This window comes from Dendrobates tinctorius, unplaced genomic scaffold, assembly GCF_039654945.1.
Source record: "Dendrobates tinctorius isolate UK_male_01 unplaced genomic scaffold, ASM3965494v1 ptg000485l, whole genome shotgun sequence".
Taxonomy (NCBI): domain Eukaryota; kingdom Metazoa; phylum Chordata; class Amphibia; order Anura; family Dendrobatidae; genus Dendrobates; species Dendrobates tinctorius.
In genome coordinates, this window is record NW_027362146.1 from 1,431,131 (window position 1) to 1,452,572 (window position 21,442).

The 21,442-nt window shown below is 43.0% G+C and overlaps 1 protein-coding gene across 2 annotated transcripts in view; it reads right to left on the reverse strand.

The window, feature by feature from the left end:
• Positions 1-6,342: 6,342 nt before the first annotated feature.
• Positions 6,343-21,442, reverse strand: part of LOC141077970 (uncharacterized) — a 49,029-nt gene continuing 33,929 nt past the window's right edge. The window contains exons 6-11 of one of the 2 annotated variants that reach the window (XM_073564758.1): positions 19,211-19,360; positions 18,902-19,081; positions 18,696-18,819; positions 18,515-18,612; positions 18,226-18,316; positions 6,343-7,993 (exon numbers count right to left, since the gene is read on the reverse strand). In XM_073564758.1, coding sequence (XP_073420859.1) covers positions 6,465-7,993; positions 18,226-18,316; positions 18,515-18,612; positions 18,696-18,819; positions 18,902-19,081; positions 19,211-19,360 — 2,172 coding nt within the window. In that variant the 3' untranslated portion in view covers positions 6,343-6,464. The remainder of the gene's footprint in view (positions 7,994-18,225; positions 18,317-18,514; positions 18,613-18,695; positions 18,820-18,901; positions 19,082-19,210; positions 19,361-21,442) is intronic. The other variant, XM_073564757.1, reaches the window with a different exon arrangement.

Below are 21,442 nucleotides of genomic sequence, written 5' to 3' on the forward strand. Positions count from 1 at the left end.
ATGTATGCAATCATGTGATCGCTCACATCTCAGGATCTGCATCTAACCCTAACCCTGCAGCAGCAGGCAGTAATAATTTATCCTTGCCATGCTCCAGTAGGTGACAGGCACCTACCAGAGCATGATAGATCCAGGGGGCCCGCTGTTCATGGGCATATTACACCCCTTGGCGGCAGGCCCCTGACGGCCCGAGGGCAGTGGCGTCCCCTGCCTACATGGTAGGCACGCCACTGCTGCACTGCATGTCATTTTTTTTTAACTGTGCATTTTTTCATCAGCATGTGGATGGGATTTAGACCTTTACGCTGCATATGACCCCGACCTAATGAACCGTTGAGTTAGTATGCTTATTTTTCACAAATACTTCTTACATGTTTGCTCGTTTTTCCTGATGCAAACCTTTTATTATCATGGAATTCTGCATTTTGTTAGTTTCTGCTGCCGTTAGTCCTTTCACGACTTTGAAAATGTGACATTTTTGAAGCTTGGAAGCATTTTTGAACAGGAATATATCATTTTCCACTGGGACAATACATGTCGTAGAAAAAGCTATTGTTTAGCTCCTTCACACCAGATTTTACTTCAATTTAACGTTTGTTATAAAATCAGAAAATCTGAAGCAAAATGTGAGTTTTTACTGTGAGATATGAACGGATGCTTCTGATTAGGAAAATTTATTGTGAATTCATTCCGAAATTCTCTGCCTGCTACGTGTTACTTTTTGTTTTGTCTCTCATTATTTCCTGTACTAATACTTTCACTTTTAATTAGGAAGTGGACTCAGCCGTATCTTGATATTTGGAACAAGAGACAATCTCCATCTACTGGCCCAAAGTAAAGAGTGGTTTGCTGAGGGCATGTTTTCCACTACACCATCCCTGTTCAAGCAACTTTACACAATCCATGTGCCAAATAATAAAATTGCAATTTTTTTTGAATACATATGAAAGAATAACGCTATAAAACATGTACAAAATAGGGACAACAATGTGCAAAAAATGAGCGAACCGTATATTTGTGTGATTCACCGCGCTATGCTGAGCAGATGTATACAAAAAAAAAAAAGGGGGGAATAAATACTTAACAGCAGTTATACGTACTTACTTAAAAATGAAGTTGATGTAGAATATTCTGTGTAAGTTGAGATGTCTACGTGGTAAGTAGTTTGCAGGTTATCTGATGGTACTACACACACTTTACAAATTTTAAATTCGCTAGAGTGGAATAGCAACTCCATTCTGGGAACATTAGATATTAAGTCTCTTTATACAGTCATAGACCCATTGAAAGGCTGCCAGGCAGCCCAATTTTTTCTTGACACTCTGGGAACATATCATAATTCCCAAATAGCGTTCATTGTTGAGTGTATTGAATTTATACTCAAGCACAACTATTTTTCATACGACAACCAATATTATTTACAGACACACGGCACTGCTATGGGCACGCGATTCGCGCCCAGTTTTGCAAATTTATACGTAGGCATGTGGGAAAATGATTTGATCTTTCAAAACAACAGCCTTCATAAAGGCCTGAGATTATGGAAGTGTTTTATCGATGACATACTTTTTGTCTGGGATGGCGCACTCTTAGGCTGGTTTCACATTAGCGCATTTTCAGCGCGCGCACGGCCGGGGGTAGCTCCGCCCCCGAGCCGGCTCTCTGCCCGGCGTGCCCGCCCCTTGCTTGTAGCGCCGCCTACTAGCGGACAGCGGCGCCTGCGATCGGCGCACCCTATCTTTAGCATAGGGTGCGCAGATCGTGCGCAGGCCGTGCGCTAGTTGCGCTTTGACCTGCGCTGCGCACTTTTGACGGTGCGCCGTGCGCGCCAAAATCCGTCAAAAGTGCGCAGCGCAGGTCAAAGCGCAACTAGCGCACGGCCTGCGCACGATCTGCGCACCCTATGCTAAAGATAGGGTGCGCCGATCGCAGGCGCCGCTGTCCGCTAGTAGGCGGCGCTACAAGCAAGGGGCGGGCACGCCGGGCAGAGAGCCGGCTCGGGGGCGGAGCTACCCCCGGCCGTGCGCGCGCTGAAAATGCGCTAATGTGAAACCAGCCTTAGACTTACAAACATTCATTGCTAGTCTAAATACAAATTCATACGGCCTGGAATTTACACCTACATATAGCAAGACTAGTGTGAACTTCCTTGACTTAACGATCTGTGTAGAACACAATAAATTAATCACCAAGGGATACCACAAGGAAGTGGATTCAAACAGCTATATTCACATTAATAGCTGTCACCTACCGGTGTGGTTAACAAATATACCCAAAAGCCAATACGTGAGGGTAAAAATAAATTGTACAAATACCCAGGATTTCCATAAGGAAACAGAATGTCTGACAGACCAGTTCATGGAAAAAGGCTATGATCCTCAACAATTGAACCAAACCAAGAAAGAGGTGGAAAACATGTCTAGAACATCTCTAATATACAAATCTCGGAATAGTGACACTCCACTTAGTATTCAAGATCAAATTAAAAAATGACCTATTATTACACAATTTCATGTGGGCTATAAACGATTCAATAACATTATTCGGAAATATTGGCCAATATTACAGGGGGATAAACACATAGGGGAATTGCTACCGCAACGTCCTAGATTTGTTTACACTAGATCCCAGAATTTAGGGCTTCTAGTGGCACCCACCACAAAAATGATCAAACCCATAACAAGGCCATCCTTACGCCAAACTCTCCTTACTAATTCAAATACACAACCATCTGGGTTTTTGGCATGTGGGAGATGCTTATGTTGCAATAGAACGTTGACACAAAGGAAGTTACAAACGACATTCACAGATATGACAAATAATAAATTTAGTATTAGAGATGAAATAACATGCCAAACTAAGGGGGTGATATATATACTCAGGTGCCCTTGCAATAAAATCTATGTAGGCAGAACCAAGAGACGTTTAATGGATAGGATTAAGGAGCACCTGGATAACATTAAAAAAGGATTCAAAGGTCACCCCTTATCGCGTCATTTTTTGGACAAACATAATCAGTCTTACAAGGGGGTATCCTATTGTGGAATCCAGGTGGTCCCCCAAAATCCAAGGAAGGGCAACTATCTGAAAGTTATGTCAAGAGTGGAGTCAAAGTGGATTTACACTCGACAGCCTGGCCCCAAAAGGCCTCAACCATGAGATTGAGCTATATGCTTTTTAGATAAAATTATTAAAACATTAATCTTATTTTTATAATTTTTTTATTTATTTATTTTTTATTCATTTTTAATACACTTATTGTTATTTCTATCTACATTTTATGAAACATGCAATTAAGGATGTACATACTACATCCGTGCGTCAGTTTTCATCTTTATCCATATTTTCTTTATATAGAGATTCACGATGAGTACCATATGGTCAAATTAGTCCTTCCCCCCCCCCCTTCCGTTTCTATCCTTTTTTTCGGTATTATTTTTTTATTTTTTTTTTTTTGCTAAAGTGCTGGTAGCACACATATACTTTTTAGAAAATGTAGGTATCTATTTTATTACCGTGCGGAGGGTCAATCTGCTCGTGTAACCCTCCATACTCATGTTTTATTTATTTAGTTCCAGTAAAATTATTTGAAATTATCTTAAAATTGGTATAAATAAAAGTTATGTTTTAGTTTAGTATATTATGCACACAAGTTAGGTATACTTTTATTATTTAGGAGACAAAGCGGACTATCCATTTTCTTAAATCAACAATATAATATTGCAATTATAGCAGCAAGGCGTATCTTGAGGCAACAATACACACAGAAAAAAACAAAACATACATTTCTGCCCAAGACTAATGATTGGTATGGGTTGCAGCTGGGTGAGCTATTATATAAGGACGGGCTGACAGGCATTCAGCATAGCCCTGACGAAGAGGGAAGTCCCCCTCGAAACATGTTGGTTGGTTTGTGCCTCTCGTGCCCCTGTCCTCCTCCCTGCCTGTGACGTCACAGTAGCACCGCCCCCCCACTCTCGCCGCGTCCTCGTCAATACTTCCGGCCGGAGTACACGAGGTGCTGGCGTCTACCCGCTCCCCTACTACACGCTGCATAGCTTATCACTCCATCAGCAGCCGCTGCCTCAGCCAGAGCCGCTGCCTCAGCCGCTGCCTCAGCCAGATTGCGCCAGAGCAATCACCAGAAGTAAGTGCATAGAAGTCCTATTAGGACTAACTGATTATTGGAACGCTAGCATAATTAGGGTGTCTAGTGGATCCCTCCTTACACTGCATCGCTTATCACTCTATCAGCAGCTGCTGCCTCAGCCAGACTGCGACAGAGCAATCACCAGAAGTAAGTGCATAGAAGTCCTACCAGGACTAACTGGCTACTGGAACGCTAGCACTATTTGTGGGTTTAGTGGATCCCTCCTTACCCAGCACTTTGTCATTTTTTTAACAGTGGATATCGTCCCTGCACCGGCTCTAAATAAAGCCAACAAAGACCATTATAGAGAGTCTATCAGGATTTACACCTGGGTAGCATAACAAATCTAGCACAAGTAAGTGCATATGTACCCCAGGAACTGGGACTGAATATCAAGGTTGTGGTCACTGTTAATAATTGAAATTCTCTTCATATTTAGTATTGTATCAATTGATCCACCATAAAGGGAACACCCCGAAGAGAATATAAACGTTACGATACAACCAGTGAGTATGGTGGACATGCGAGGAGTGGTGTGACCTTTTGTATGTTTTATTGGTACCTTAATATATCATTGTTCCAATAGCATCAGCAGCTATCAAAAACGAGATCTCCCCCATCAGATAACCTGCAAACTACTTACCACGCAGACATCTCAACTTACACAGAATATTCTACATCAACTTCATTTTTAAGTAAGTACGTATAACTGCTGTTAAGTACTATTTCCCTTTTTTTTTTTTTTAATACACATCTGCTCAGCATAGCGCGGTGAATCACACAAATATACGTTTCGCTCAGACTTTATAACAGGAGCCGACACAGTCCTGTCTCTTCACCAGCTGCATCTGAGTTTTTTGGATAGGTAGCGCCCGTGTTACTTTACCGTAATTATTTTAGACTTAACAAGTGTCCCTCATTCAGTATTTACATAAAGGGTAAGAATGGAGATGAGATTATTATAGCATTACTTGATTATTTAAACTATTTGCATAGTTTTTCCCTCTCTGCTTTAGAAGTCAACAAACTGGCTCCATAACACAATGAATAATTAGCATATCAGCAAACATCACTAGTGATAAAGGATAAGCGCACAATAAAAGTCAATATTACCGGCTTACACAAACAAAAGTCTGTTTTCTTGACCAACCAGAAATCAACACTTACATTTAAAGCCAACATACAGATAACATTCTATTATTCTTCGTTTGCTAAAAATAGTCATCTGGTTCATTAAGATACAATGCTGTATGTCTTCACAATGACAAAAGTAAAAACAAAAAGTTTTTAAAAATATAAAAAAATATAAAAGTTCAAATCACCCCCCTTTCGCCCCTTTCAAAATAAAACAATAAAAAATCAAACATACACATATTTGTTATAGCCGAGTTCAGAATCGCCCGATCTATCAATATAAAAAAGAATTAACCCGATCGCTAAATGGCGTAACGAGAAAAAAGGTCAAAACGCCAGAATTACTTTTTTTGGCCGCAACATTGCATTGAAATACAATAAAGGAAAGACCAAAAGATCGTATCTGCACCAAAATGGTCTCCATTAATAACGTCAGCTCGGCACACAAAAAATAAGCCTTCACCCAACCCGAGATCATGAAAAATGGAGACACAACGGGTATCGGAAAATGGCGCAATTCTTTTATACTTTACCTAATAAAGAGGAGTTATTTTTACTGATACAGTGAGTATGGAAAGTATTCAGACCCCTTTAAATTTTTCACTCTTTGTTTCATTGCAGCCATTTGGTAAATTCAAATTCATACTATCTATTCCTGACACTGGAGGGGCTTATAAACTTCCGAAGTATATAGTTTGAGGTCTGGGATCTGCCAATATGTGGCTAGTTTTCTGACTGTTCTGAATAACATGATACATGATTTTAGTTTTTTTTTTTTTGTTTAGTCTCACTTGAATAAAGGTCAATATTAAATAGTCTCCTGATGAGTCGCCTTTGGTGAGGACGATGAAACCCGTAGAAATTAAAGGCTTGGAGAGTGAGTGTGTACACGTCACCTCACCCTATATACTGAGATGTGGGGTACATGTTTTTTCTATTAGTCACCTACTGACTAACCTTCAGGGGGTGAATTATGGGTATAGTTTTATATTTGCAATTAATAAGGTTTAGTTTTTTCCTTTCGTCAGCAAACATGAGGAATGACAAGAGACAACCCATTTAAGAAAATTCCATTTTGGTTAAAACTATTCCAACATTATGAACATATAAAAGTCTTCTCCCCTATGTGACATCTCTGATGTTTATTAACAGTTGATTTCCAAGTAAAATATTTCCCACATTAAGAAAATGAAAAAGGCTTCTCCTCTATGTGACTGCTCTGATGTCTAACAAGAAGTGCTTTCTGGTTAAAATATTTCCCACATTCTGAACTGGAAGAAGACTTCTCCCCTGTGTGAGTTCTCTGGTGGGTAAGAAAACGTGATTTCTGTGCAAAATATTTCCCACATTTTAAACATGAAAAAGGCTTCTCTCCTGTGTGGATTCTGTGGTGCTTAACACAATCTGATTTCTGTATAAAACATTTCCCACATTCTGAACAGGGAAAAGGCTTCTCCCCTGTGTGAATTCTCTGGTGATTAACACAAGCTGATTTATTGTTAAAACATTTCCCACATTCTGAACAGGAAAAAGGCTTCTCCCCTGTGTGAGTTCTCTGGTGGGCAACAAAATGTGCTTTCTGTGTAAAATATTTCCCACATTCTGTACAAGAAAAGGGTTTCTCCCCTGTGTGAGTTCTCTGGTGCTTAACACAATTTGATTTCATGTTAAAACATTTCCCACATTCTGAACATGAAAAAAGTTTCTCCCCTGTGTGAGTTCTCTGGTGCTTAACACAATTTGATTTATTGTTAAAACATTTTCCACATTCTGAACAGGAAAAAGGCTTCTCCCCTGTGTGAGTTCTATGGTGATTAACCAAATCTGATTTCTTGTTAAAACATTTCCCACATTCTGAACATGAAAAAGGCTTCTCCCCTTTGTGAGTTCTCTGGTGCTTAACACAATTTGATTTCTTGTTAAAACATTTCCCACATTCGGAACATGAAAAAGGCTTCTCCCCTGTGTGATCTCTCTGGTGCGTAACACAATCTGATTTTTTGTTAAAACATTTCCCACATTCTGAACAGGGAAAAGGCTTCTCCCCTGTGTGAGTTCTCTTGTGGGTAAGAAAATGTGATTTCTGTCCAAAACATTTCCCACATTCTGAACATGAAAAAGGTTTCTCCCCTGTGTGAGTTCTCTGGTGAATAACACATTGTGATTTCTGGTTAAAACATTTCCCACATTCTGAACATGAAAAAGGCTTCTCCCCTGTGTGAGTTCTCTGGTGGTTAACAAAATGTGATTTCCGTGCAAAATATTTCCCACATTCTGAACAGGAAAAAGGCTTCTCCCCTGTGTGAATTCTCTGATGTGTAACAAAATGTGATTTATGTGCAAAACATTTCCCACATTCTGAACAGGAAAAAGGCTTCTCTCCTGTGTGGATTCTCTGGTGGGCAACAAAATGAGATTTCTTGTTAAAACATTTCCCACATTCTGAACATGAAAATGACTTCTTTGCTTTAGGAGCAGTTTGCTTTTTATTGCCTCTTTTGTGACTTTGATTTTCCTTAGTAGTCAGTAATGAATCAGAAGATGGGACCTGTTTCATAGGATCAGATGGCAGATCTTTGCTGTGAATGGATGATGATATATCTGGAGTAACAGCAATCACTTCAGTTGTATCTTGTAGGATCTCAAGATCATCAGATTTCAAAATTAAAGATGTCAGCTGTCCCTCTGATCTCCTGGTATAGTCATCTGCTAAGATAAAAACAATTATTTTTTAATAAAATATCCTTGAGTTTTATATTTTTGAACATTTCTACTTAAACTGTCCATAAAAATGGCAAGCTATGTATAAAACTTTAATTATTTACCAAGACAATGACAGTTCACAGTCTAATAGAAAACCTTGTTGGATGAGCCAGTAGTGTGCGGTGTTCAACTGTTTGTTCATTCTGCCTCCCAAATATCGAATAGAAAGAAACCAATCAATGTTATGTAGGCGAAAATAATACCAATTCTCATCTCACAAAAAACAAGTCCCCACTCAGGTCCATCATCTGTCAATGGAAAAACAGAGGTTCCCGCACTATTAGTGGCTCAAAGGCTGCTGAAAAGCAACAAGGTTTCTATAAACCAATCCAGCAAAATCCGCTCTCCCTTCGGAGTCTTGCAGTGTGCGCAAACAACATTTAGGATCCCTGTATTGAGCAATATTATAGTGAGAAGAATCCACTTAATTTTTGGTGTGTGTCTCCTGGAGCACAATCTGGGCACTATGTGCTGGGTAATAAAATGGCAGATGTGTAATTTTCACTCTCCAACATCCACTGCGTGTTAATTTCTGGAACGTGACTGTGGAGTCAAAATATTCACTCCTCCTAAGGATTATAACCCTCAGTGAATTAATTTATAAAATGGAATCACTTTATGGGGATTTCGACTATTCTAGATTTCTGTCATTTAGTTACATTAGGGCTTCTGCATATGATGTGTCCAATCTCATCTGGGATCTGTTCATGCTGTCCAGCTGGAGTAATCTGCTCCCTACTTCAGCCAATTGGAAAGTACCACACCCTACTAAAGCGCAAAGCACATGGCCGGAATCTGCCAGATACAGCGTTGTTCTCCTCTGGTTCAGTCCTCTGTGCTCAGCTTGTGACTTGTGTATTTGTTTCCTGTTGTGACCGTGGCCCGTTTACTGACTACTCTTGTGTCTTCTGATTCTGTCCTTCTGGTTCTGACCCAGCTACCTGACTATTCTTCTTGCCATCTAACACCACAGAATAGCAGGTAACACCATGGTCCAAGCCTAGAGGTCCCAGTGTAAGTCCAGATCCATGTAAAGGTGTAAAAGGGCAATGAGCAAGGCAATCCTTGGGATATGGACAGCAGAGAAGATAGAGCCAAGCATGTTCATGGAGGACATCTTTTGAGCTGCCAGGTGACCATGAACAGTGCTCCCAATACATTATGTCTGCAAACTATTCCAGCTAGATCTGCATTCAAATAGCTAAATGGCGCTCCTTCCCTTCTGAACACTGCCATGTGACCAGACAGTAGTGTACAACCGTATGTAGGGTATAGTGCGAAGCTGGAAAATAATTTGTAAGATCCATTTGTTTTCTATTATCCTTTGTGCAGAATTCCAAACTTACCACCACATAAAGTGACACACGTCAGATACTAATAATGGGGCCTGATTAGGAACTACTGAAATGATCAAACTCCACAGTCTCCATCAGTAATAAATGAGTAGCTAGTGGTGAAACCTCTCTGGTGTAATTAGAGTATGGGTCTCAGAGACTTCACAATCTATACTATCCTAAGCTCCAATATTTTCTGTCAGATGAGTTTCAAGAAGAAATATTAGGCATTTAAAGAGAACTGTGTATAAGGCCGGTTTCACACGTCCTGATATTTCCGGTACCGGAGACGTCCATGTGTGTAATACTGGTGGCACACGTGTGACAACCATGTGCAGCATCAGTACCACATGGACGGCCGGCAGGGAAGAAGCGCTATAGTAAGCCCTGTTCCCCGGTGGCCGGTGCTGAAGACGCTCTCATCATTCTCCCCTGCTCTGCCGGCGGGGTGAATGATGAGAGTTATATTAAAGTCAGAATGATGACAGCAGGTGGCGGCTTTTGGGTCTATTACCCCCTTCAACCTACACCTGCTGCTACTAAGAACAGTGGCAGCAGGAGCGGATGATGGGAGTATTCCTCACCCGCCGCCTGCACTATAAGTAAATGAATGAAAAAAACGGCATGGGTTCCCCTGTATTTTCTATAACTAGTCTGGCAAAACTCACAACTGGGGGCTGCAACCCTCAGCTGTCAGCTTCAGCAAGGCTGGTTATCAAGAAAAGAGGGGTCCCCACAGTTTTTTTTATTTAATAATTTAAGAAAACGGCCTGGGGTCCCCTCCATTTTTGACAACCAGCCTTGCTAAAGCTGACATCTGGGGGCTGGTATTCTCAAGCTTGTAAGGGGCCATGGATATTAACCCCCCCAGCCTAAAAATAGCAGCACGCAGCTGCCCAGAATAGCCACATCTATTAGATGCTCCAATTCTGGTGCTTTGCCTGGCTCTTCCCACTTGCCCTATAGTGGTGGCAAATGGGGTTCATATTTGTGGGGTTGATGTCACCCTTGTATTGTCATGTGACATCAAGCCCACGGCTTAGTAATGGAGAGATGTCTATAAGACACCTATCCATTTCTAATACTATAGTTATATGGTAAATACACAGCCATAATAAACTCTTTTATTAGAAATAAAGCAAAACGCAGTTTTCGTTTTTTTATTTAAAAATAACCCACAGAATTCTCACGGTGATCTGCTGTGAAGTCACTAAGCTTAAACTGTGGTGACCTCATCACTGACTTTTTCCCACGGTCCTGAGGTCACTGCAGTTCAGCCTGGTTGGAAACCTCGATGATGTCACTGCTGGTCAATGATACTGCGCTTACAGCAGCTCATTCACCAGTGGTTCTCAACCTGGACGGTCGCATCTTGGCACCAAACAGGTTGAAAACTAATTATCCCCCAGATAAAGATTATGGCGTGGGACAGAGCGACAGAAAGGTATATTATATTGTTGTTTTTTATTTTTATTACAGGAGAACGAGCTCTTTGGTGGAAATAGGCGTTAGGTGAGTATAACTGTGTTTGTTATTTTTAAATAAAAAAGGAAAACTGTTTTGTTTTATTTCTAATAAAAGGCTTTATTCTGGCTGTGTCTTTATTTACCATGTAACTATGGGGTTAGTAATGGATAGACACCTTTCCATTACTAAGCCGTGGGCTTGATGTCACCTGACAATACAAAGGTGACATCAACCACACAAATATGAACCCCACTTGCCAACACTACAGGGCAAGTGGGAAGAGCCGGGCAAAGTGTCGGAATTGGCGCATCTAATAGATTTGTCTTTTTCGGGCAGCTGCGGGCTGGTTATTGTTTGATCTGTATTTGTAGTTTTCAGTTAATGAGATTCTCGTGCTTTGGGGTGGGTTTGTGGGAGTGGCTGTGGGCGGGTCTTATGTGGTGCTCTACGTACATATTCATCTATATTGGCTTATGACCCTGATCCTTCAGTGACCTGCCCCCTATTTTACATAAAAAACTACATCCAGAAAAATGTCACCGGCAATGGCATCTATAAATCTATAAGTAAGAGATATTACTGAACAGGCGCTGCCAGTGTCATTTGCACATTTTTTGTCTAAGCCTCACAATAGCCACAATATTATAGGCATTATCACCAATAATATCAATGCTATTATATGTATTATGTAATAATGGGGGGCAGGTCAGTGAGGGATCAGTGATCTGTCATAAGCCAATACAGATGAATATGTAATCAGCGCACCACATAAAGCCCCGCCCACAGCCCCACCCCAGTGCCCCACCCACAGCCCCGCCCCAGAGCACGAGAATTTCATGAACTGAAAACTACAAATACAGATTAAACAACAACCACAAGACGGATTTCATCACCAGGTATCATTGTAATCAGTATAACGGCGCTGACCTGACAGTGTCTGTAGGTTACTGAGCACAATCCTGCTGACAGGTTCCCTTTAAATTTAGATCTTAGACATTTGGAAGAGGCGATGGAGAGATTTTTTTCAAGACTATCACGGAGTTACAGACTCACATTAGGCAGGAAGGCCGATCCCACCACAATCAAATTATCATACAGAAGGAACAGGTTAAAAAAAAAAGACATAGAATAAAAAATGTTACATCCCCAACATCAACGTATGTACAAGGGGAGAACACTAAACTGGAGCTGCACTCATTTATGGTGGACCATTGGAGCCACTATGAGTCCTGACCAGAAGAGTAGAGAAAGACACTATTATTAACCCCTTCATGACCAAGCCTATTTTGACCTTAATGACCAGGACATTTTTTGCAATTCTGACCAATGTCCCTTTATGAGGTAATAACTCTGGAACGCTTCAATGGATCCTAGCGATTCTGAGAATATTTTTTCATGACATATTGGGCTTCATGTTAGTGGTAAATTTAGGTTGATAATTTTTGCGTTTATTTGTGAAAAAATCAGAAATTTGGGGGAAATTTTAAAAATTTCACAATTTTCAAAATTTGAATTTTTATTCTGTAAAACCAGAAAGTTATGTGACACAAAATAGTTACTAAATAACATTTGCCACATGTCTGCTTTACATCAGCACTATTTTGGAAACAAAATTTTTTTTTGTTAGGAAGTTATAAGGGTTAAAAGTTGAGCAGTGATTTCTTATTTTTACAACAAAATTTACAAAACCATTTTTTTAGGGACCACCTCACATTTGAAGTCACTTTGAGGGGTCTATATGGCAGAAAATACCCAAAAGTGACACCATTCTAAAAACTGCACCCCTCAAGCTACTCAATACTACATTCAAGAAGATTATTAACCCTTCAGGTGTGTCACAGTGACTGAAGCAACATGGAAGGAAAAAATGGACATTTTAATTTTCCAACAAAAATTTTCTTTTAGCATCAATTTTTTCATTTTCACATGGGCAAAAGGATAAAATGGATCTTAAATTTTGTTGGGAAATTTCTCCTGAGTACACCGATACCTCATATGTGGTCATAAACCACAGTTTGGGTGCACAACAGGGCTCAGAAGGGAAGGAGCGCCATTTGACTTTTTGAATGGAAAATATGCTGGAATATTTAGCGGTTGCCATGTCGCGTTTGGAGAGCCCCTGTGTGCCTAAGCATTGGAGCTCCCCCACAAGTGACCCCATTTTGGAAACTAGACCCCCGAAGGAACTTATCTAGATGTGTGGTGAGCACCTTGAACCCCCAAGTGCTTCACAGAAGTTTATAATGCAGAGCCGTGAAAATAAAAAATATTTTTTTTTCCTCCAAAAATTATTTTTTAGTCAGCAATTTTTTATTTTCACAAGGGTAATAGGATAAATTGGACCCCAAAAGTTTTCCAGTTTGTCCTGAGTACGCTGGTACCCCTTATGTGGGGGGGACCACTGTTTGGGTAAACGTCAAGGCTTGGAAGGGAAGTAGTGACGTTTTGAAATGCAGACTTGATGGAATGGTCTGTGGGCATCATGTTACATTTGCAGAGCCCCTGATGTACCTAAACTGTGGAAACCCCCCACAAGTGACACCATTTTGGAAAATAGACCCCCAAGGAACTTATCTAGTTGTGTGGTGAGCACCTTGATCCCCCAAGTGCTTCACAGAAGTTTATAACGCAGAGCCGTGAAAATAAAAAATAATTTTTTTCCTAAAACAAATGATTATTAGCCCGCAATTTTTTTTTCACAAGGGTAACAAGAGAAATTGGACCCCAAGAGTTGTTGTCCAGTTTGTCCTGAGTATGCTGGTATCCCATATGTGGGGGGGACCACTGTTTGGGCACACGTTGGGGCTTGGAAGGGAAGTAGTGACATTTTGAAATGCCGACTTGATGGATTGGTCTGCGGGCGTCATGTTACGTTTTCAGAACCCCTGATGTGAAGAAACTGTGGAAACCCCCCACATGTGACCGCATTTTGGAAACTAGACCCCCCAAGGAACTTATCTAGATGTGTGGTGAGTACCTTGAACCCCCAAGTGCTTCACAGAAGTTTATAACGCAAAGCTGTGAAAATAAAAAATCATTTTTTTCCTTCAAAAAATGATTTTTTAGCTTGCAATTTTTTATTTTCACAAGGGTAACAGGAGAAATTGGACCCCAAAATTTGTTGTCCAGTTTGTCCTGAGTACGCTGGTACCCCATATGTGGGGGGAACCATTGTTTGGGCACACATCAGGGCTCGGAATGGAAGTAGTGATGTTTTGAAATGCAGACTTTCAAGGAATGGTCTGCAGTCGTCGTTACATATGCCCCTGATGTGCCTAAACAGTAGAAACCCCCCACAAGTAACCCCATTTTGGAAACTAGACCTTCCAAGGAACTTATCTAGATGTCTGGTGAGCACTTTGAACCCCCAAGTGCTTCACAAAAGTTTATAACGCAGAGACGTGAAAATAAAAAAAACATTTTTTTCCACAAAAATAATTTTTTAGCCCCCAATTTTTTATTTTCCCAAGGGTAAAAGGAGAAATTAGACCCCCAAAGTTGTTCTGCAATTTTTCCGGAGTACGCTGTTACCTCATATGTTGGGGTAAACCACTGTTTGGGCACACGTCAGGGCTTGGAAGGGAGGGAGCACCGTTTGACTTTTTGAACGCAAAATTGGCTGGAATCAATGTTAGCACCATGTCGCGTTTGGAGACCCCCTGATGTGCCTAAACAGTGGAAACCCCTCAATTCTAACTCCAACCCTAACCCCAACACACCCCTAACCCCAACACATCCCTAACCCTAATCCCAACCCTAACCATAACCCTAACCTCAACACACCCCTAACCCTAATCCCAAAACTGACGATAACCCTAACCACAAGTCTAACCCTAATCCCATCCCTAACCCCAACAAACCCCTAACTCTAATCTTAACCCTAATTCCAACCCTAACCCTAATTCCAACCCAAACCTTAACCCTAATTCCACCCTAACCCTAATTCCATCCTAACCCTAACCCTAATTCCAACCCTAACCCTAACCCTAATTCCACAATAATCTTAATTCCATCCCTAACCAGAATTCTAACCCTAATTCCAACCTTAACTGTTGTGAGCTCATCTGTTCATTCACCTTTTGTGTCCGAGGATCTCACTCTTCTGGTGAAGGAAGGTAGTGAGGCTGATTTGGATGAAAGAAACCAAACACCTGATCAGGTGGATTGTGACTGGGTAACAGGAACTTCAGACTGGATATAAGGCAGCCGACACCCTTCTGAGTGGCTGGTGATTTTCTCTGCTGGATTCTTGGAGACCAGTCTGATTCCTGCTTCCCAAAGATAAGTTTTTGCTCTGCTATTGAACTTATTAGTTTTGGTTCTGTTTACCTTGTTTTTTGAGTTCAGCCATCCCTGGCCGGGGGTGTGCTGGATTCTTAATCCTTGATCAGTGTTCTCTTTTGCTCTGCTTTCAGAATATTCTGAGTGCTGATATAGGGTTTGAAGTCTAGTGACTTCAGGGTCCTTTTTGCTTATCAGTTGTGTTGGTAATATTTTTAGCAGGGTTTTGTCGGATTGCAGACAGCAGCTTTTCTGTCCTGTCCTTTTTAGTTAGCTTGGGCCCCATCGTTTACTCAACCTATCTTTCTATCTGTGTTAGTGTTTTCATCTTGTTTCACCGTCATTATATGTTGGGGGCTGCCTATTGCTTTGGGGTCTGCTCTGGGGCAGTCAGTTTTTCCCTTTTCTCTCTTTAGGCTTATTTAGATCTCCGGCTGTGACGAGGTGTCTAGGATCACCGTAGGAACACTCCACGGCTACTGCTAGTTGTGTGATAGGATTAGGGGTCTGCAATCCGCTAGTTTCCAACCTCTCTGATTTTCTGGGCTGAGCTTGTGTTTTGTTTTTTCCTCCTCGGTGACTCAATCATAACACCTAACCCTAATTCCAACCCTAACCCTAATTCCACTCTAACCCTAACCCTAATTCCAACCCTAGCCCTAACTCCACCCTAACCCTAATTCCACCCTAACCCTAATGGAAAAATGAAAATAAAAATGTTTTCTTTATTTTATTATTTGTTTCTACCTAAGGGCGTATAGAGGGGGGGGTTTATTTACGTTTTATTTTATTTTGATCACTGTGAGAGTTTATCACAGTGATCAAAATGAATGAATCGAATCTGCAGCCGGCAGATTTGAGCGGGCGCACTGCGCATGCGCCCACCATTTTCCAAGATGGCGGCACCCATGATCCGGGACCGCGGGACATCGGGAGCAACAGCGGCACTCGGAAGGTACCGGGGGTTGGGAGGGGATGTGATCGGACTGCGGGGGGAACGGAGGGAAGGCGGGGGGAGCAGATGATGACAGCGGAGGCAGATCTGTCATTCAGTGGCAGATCGCCGGTGTGGGGGGGTCGGATCGGTGTCTCCAAGCATGCCCGATGCTACTGCAGCATCAGCCATGGCTGGATTTGTAATATTTCATCAAATTTCATTGATGAAATATTATTATCGCTCTGATTGGCTGTTTCACTTTTAACGTCCAATCAGAGCGATCATAGCCACATGGGGGCGAAGCCACCCCCCCTGTGGTGAAGTACAAAGCTCCCTGTGTGTGCGGGTGTGACGACTCCTGGAGTGGACCCTCTGGGTCATGGCACCAACCCTCCCAGGGCGAGCTGGCCTAGTGAGAACCACCCCCTATACAGGGAGTGTCAGGAGCAAGCCCCAGGGGATAAGATACCACGACTGCTGGCACCAGGCGGCCGGTTCACAGGAGACACGAGTGAGTGTGTCTGAAGGAAGGTGCAGGATACTAGGGAATACCAGCTGGATACATGGGTGTGCGCTAAATACAGGATAGTGCAAGACGGGTACAAGTGGGCACAAATGACATGCAGCGACCAGTACGTCTGGATGTGAGCAAAACAGGACGCGTGCCAGAAACACGACAGAGTACTGAATTGAGCAACAGACGTGCCAGGAGGCGTAACAGAGCACAAGGACAGAGTGAGTGCCCGGAGGCACGGCTGAGCATGAAACAGAGCACAGGATCAGAGTGTGTGCCAAGAGGCACGACTGAGCATGAGACAAAGCAAAGTGAAAGTTCAGAACGTGTGCCAGGAGGCACAATAGAGTACAAAGCAGAGCAGAGGACCTGAATACAGCGCACAGCCAGGCAGGGACACAACCGACTAGGCCAGGAAGCACAACAATAATCAGGGACCTCCCATAGGGAGAGGTAGCCTGATATAGCACATGACCAGTACAGCTTCCGGGTCAGGTCCTAATGCCTGATAGCACATGACCACTACAGCTTCCGGGTCAGATCCTCCTTTACCATAGAGAGGACCGACCTGGAGACAGACCTGACAGGAGCGCGCACGCACAAGCGCGACATGGAGGGAGTGGAAACCTGGGTATGAGAAGTGCGCGTGCTCAGCCGACGGGGCCCCCTGAGCGGCCGCAGTGAGCGCGGCATGACAGCGGATTGGGTGACCTTTAAGTGACCCCGGTCACTCGACCCGCAGGAGGGCAATTATTTCATGACGCCACATAGGCGTCACTGGTCATATTGGCACGGCTTTTCATGATGCCTATGTGGCATCATTGGTCGGGAAGGGATTAAAGAGAAATGAATATTCAAGGCCCTCCAAGCCCATGGGCGTGGAATGCAGTGAATATTCATTTCTCTTTAGCAGTGGGAACAGGAGTTAGCCGCAGCCACCGGCTCCAGCCTCCTGTGACCCGCTGCTCCGCCAGAGCCGGTACATCCGAACTATAAGATGCACCCCCCATTTCCCTCCAGATTTTTGAAGGAAAAAAGTGTGTCTTTAGTCCAAAAAATATGGTAGTTTTAATATAAATTGAAAAGTCAGGATAAAGGGAAACTCTGCTGTTATTGTACAGAAATTCACACTTGGCCTCACTGCACATTTACTATTGTCGATTTTAAAAGGGAAGTTTGGCCAGAAAGACTGGACCTGGTCTTGTAGGGACCATGAGACATTCAGCAGCACAGAAGGGAGAGAAGAGTCATCCGATAAGATCTCAGGGACCTAGGAAGCCAACAGCATCATTACCCTCCGCTTTCTCTTACAGGCCCAGCATAATATTTTTCTTCAAGTGATTTTCTAACCTGTCAGCACATTCTACGTACGCTGTCATTTGGCTTTATAGTTTACAGATCTGGGCAGGTAACGGTCAGCGTCTCCTCAACCCAGGGAGTAGGTGGCTCCTCCAGGTTGTAAGGTCTATAGAAAAGGGCTTTCAATGCCCAAAGTCATTTGCAGTTTTGGTGGAGGAGAATGTTGTGGTCTAGAGGCAAAATGGTGATCATGGTAATACGGCCGGACTACACCACCGATAAAGCAGCCACAGCCGGTGACTGAGAGGAATCTGTGACGTCTCTGCATTCAGTGGTTACTACTCACCTGGGTAGTCATATGTGGCACTCTCCTCTTTACACCACTCATCATCTCTCACATATGTCTCTGTAGTATTAATATGGGTCAGATCTTCACCCTGAAACAAATATTGTAAAAGTCACCGACAGATGGAGAAGTCCCATCTATGATCAGCTCTAATCCTGCCACCTCCACTGTTCTCATCACACAAGTATAAAACATATAATACTGGTGGTTAAAACAAGACTGAGCACAAGACCTTCACAGCCGTCTACACATCAAAGGGGAGATCTCCTGACACCTTCTCTCCATCTACCTGATGATCCTGAGGAGCACTGGGATCTTCTTGTTTACAGTCCTGTGGAAGAAGAGGATGGGGACATCTCTCTGGTGTTGTCCTCTTACTGGATAGATCTGGAGGAAACACATACAGGGACTAAATTCATTCTCTACATACAGATAATTATAGGCCGTGTGTATTTAGTCCTGTCTATTACCTGGTGATGTGAGCGGCTGGGGAACCTCCATTATGACGTTCTTGTACAGATCTCTGTGTCCTTCTAAATACTCCCACTCCTCCATGGAGAAATAGACGGCGACATCCTGGCACCTTATAGGAACCTGACACATACAATGATACCGTCATCCCCCGATCCCTTCATAGCGTTACTGTATAATGTCCCAGCATTCCCAGCAGTGTCACCTCTCCAGTCAGCAGCTCAATCATCTTGTAGGTGAGGTCTAGGATCTTCTGGTCATTGATGTCCACATGGATCTGGGGGTGAGGTAGAGGCCCTGTGATTGGGCTCAGGGGTCTTCCCCATCCCTCAGACACAGGGTCCTGACAGCGATCACTAGAGGTCTTCTTCACCACTGTGTAATCCTGGTTATGGAGAGACACATTAATAAATCTCACTACAGACATTTCCAGAGTCCTCACCTCTCCAGTTCTGTCCATCTGTTATTCCCATAGATAAGAATGATGTAATGTGACGTCATCAGAATCTCTCACCTCTCCAGTGAGACGGAAGAGGATCTCTAGGGTGAGGTGTAACATCCTCTCCGCCATCTTGTCTCTGTCCATATCCATCCTTGATGGGTAAATCAGGAATATTTTCTTTTGCAGAAGATCTTCACTGAGAGGATCCGATATTGTAGAGACCTGAATGAGAAGATGATGAGCCAATGTAACATCATAAGAATCCTGTGTAATAATACAATTACTGGCGATAATAAGGGAAACATATGAGATTTATTATTTTACAGTGTTTAGTTTTGTTCCCTGACATCCCCCCAGTTCCATCACTCTCATTCCCTTCTTTTGAGGTCCATACCATCAGACTCTTCCGTCCCTTCTCCCTCACAGTAGCGGTCATATACCGGCCTCCAGGCTCACCCACGTCTGTTGTGAGTACATTTGCCCCTTCACCTGTGATGTCTGATGAACTCCCTCTGCTGGTGAAGGGAAGTAGTGAAATTGAGTTGGATGGGAAGAACCTGTCATCTGAACAGGTGGAGTGTGATTGGACATCCAGAATCTCTGAGTGAATATAAGGCAGCCAACGCCCTGCAGGGTTGCTGGTGATCCTTTCTGCTCTGAGTTCTGGCATCCAGTTTAGTTCCTGTCTACTAAAAGCTAAGTTTTTGCCCTGCTATTATTCCATGAAATTTTGTCTGGTTTACTTAGTGTTTGCGTTCAGCCAGCCCTTGCTGGGACTGGCTGAATTCCATTTTTGTCTCTGATCAGTTGATCTATTTGCTCTGGTTTCAGAATATACCTGAGTGCTGATATAGAGTTTTTGAAGTCTAGTGACTTCAGGGCCTTTTTTCCTATCAGACTGTTGGGACATTTTTGGTAGGTTTTTTGCAGATTGCAGCCAGCATCTTTTCTGTCCTTTCCCATCTAGTTAGTTGGGCCCCATCGTTTGCTCAGCCTGTCTTTCTGTCTGCGTTTGTATTTTCATCTGTTTTTCACCGACAATACATGTTGGGGGCTGTCTATTGCTTTGGGGTCTGCTCTGGGGCAGTTTAGATTTCCTCTTTCTTTCTTTAGGTTTATTTAGCTCTCCGGCTGTGACGAGGGGTCTAGGACCACCGTAGGAACCCCCCACGGCTACTGTTAGTTGTGGTGAATAGGATCAGGGGTCTGCAATCCGCTAGTTACCAACTTCTCCGGTTTTCTGGACTTAGCTTGTATTTTTGTTTTCTCCTCCTCCGGTGACTCATTCATAACACACGTCCTTGACCACTTTTCAGCCTGTCTGCCACACTTCATGTCCTCAGAACTACCAACTCTTATCCTGGGAGACTTCAACATCCCCATTAACAGCCCTACTTCCACATCTGCATCCCAGCTTCTATCACTAACCACCTCTCTCGGCCTCTCACAGCGCTCAACCTCTGAGACACACAAAGACGGTAACACCCTTGACCTGGTCTTTGTCCGGCTTTGCTCAATCTCCTACCTAAATAACTCACCACTTCCCCTCTCTGACCACAATATTCTCTCCTTCACGCTCACAAATCCTCGCCCACCCCAGCACACTCCTACCTATCAAACATTCAGAAATCTACAAGCCATTAACCCTCAGACACTTTCAGACTCCCTACAATCTTCCCTATCCCAATCTCCTCTTTTTCCTGTCCTAATCTGGCTGTTCATCACTACAACACACTCTTACAACCACCCTTGACCAGGTAGCGCCCCTCACCCTCAAAACCTCCAAACACAGAGTAAAACAGCCCTGGCTCACATCGCAAACTCAATTTCTCCAGCGATGCTCTAGGAGTGCTGAACGCTGACGGAGAAAAACCCGCACACCAGAAGACTTCATCCACTTCAAATTTATGTTAAGAACCTATAACGCTGCCCTTCACCTCGCCAAACAGACCTACTTCACCACCCTGATCTCCTCACTAGCCAACAACCCCAAGAAACTTTTTGACACTTTTCACTCCCTCCTCTGGCCAAAAGCACAAGCCCCTATCACAGACATTTGTGCTGATGACCTGGCCTCCCATTTTATAGAGAAAATAGATAATATCCGTCAGGACATCCGCTCCCAACCACCAAGTGCTGTGACTCCCATCCCTAATTGCATTTCCCCTGGCTCACTTTCCACATTTGATCTCATCACAGAAGAAGAAGTCTCCAGACTCCTCTCTTCTTCTAGCCCAACTACATGCACTACCGACCCCATTCCCTCACAACTCCTCCAGTCTCTCTCTCCAGTCATCACAACTC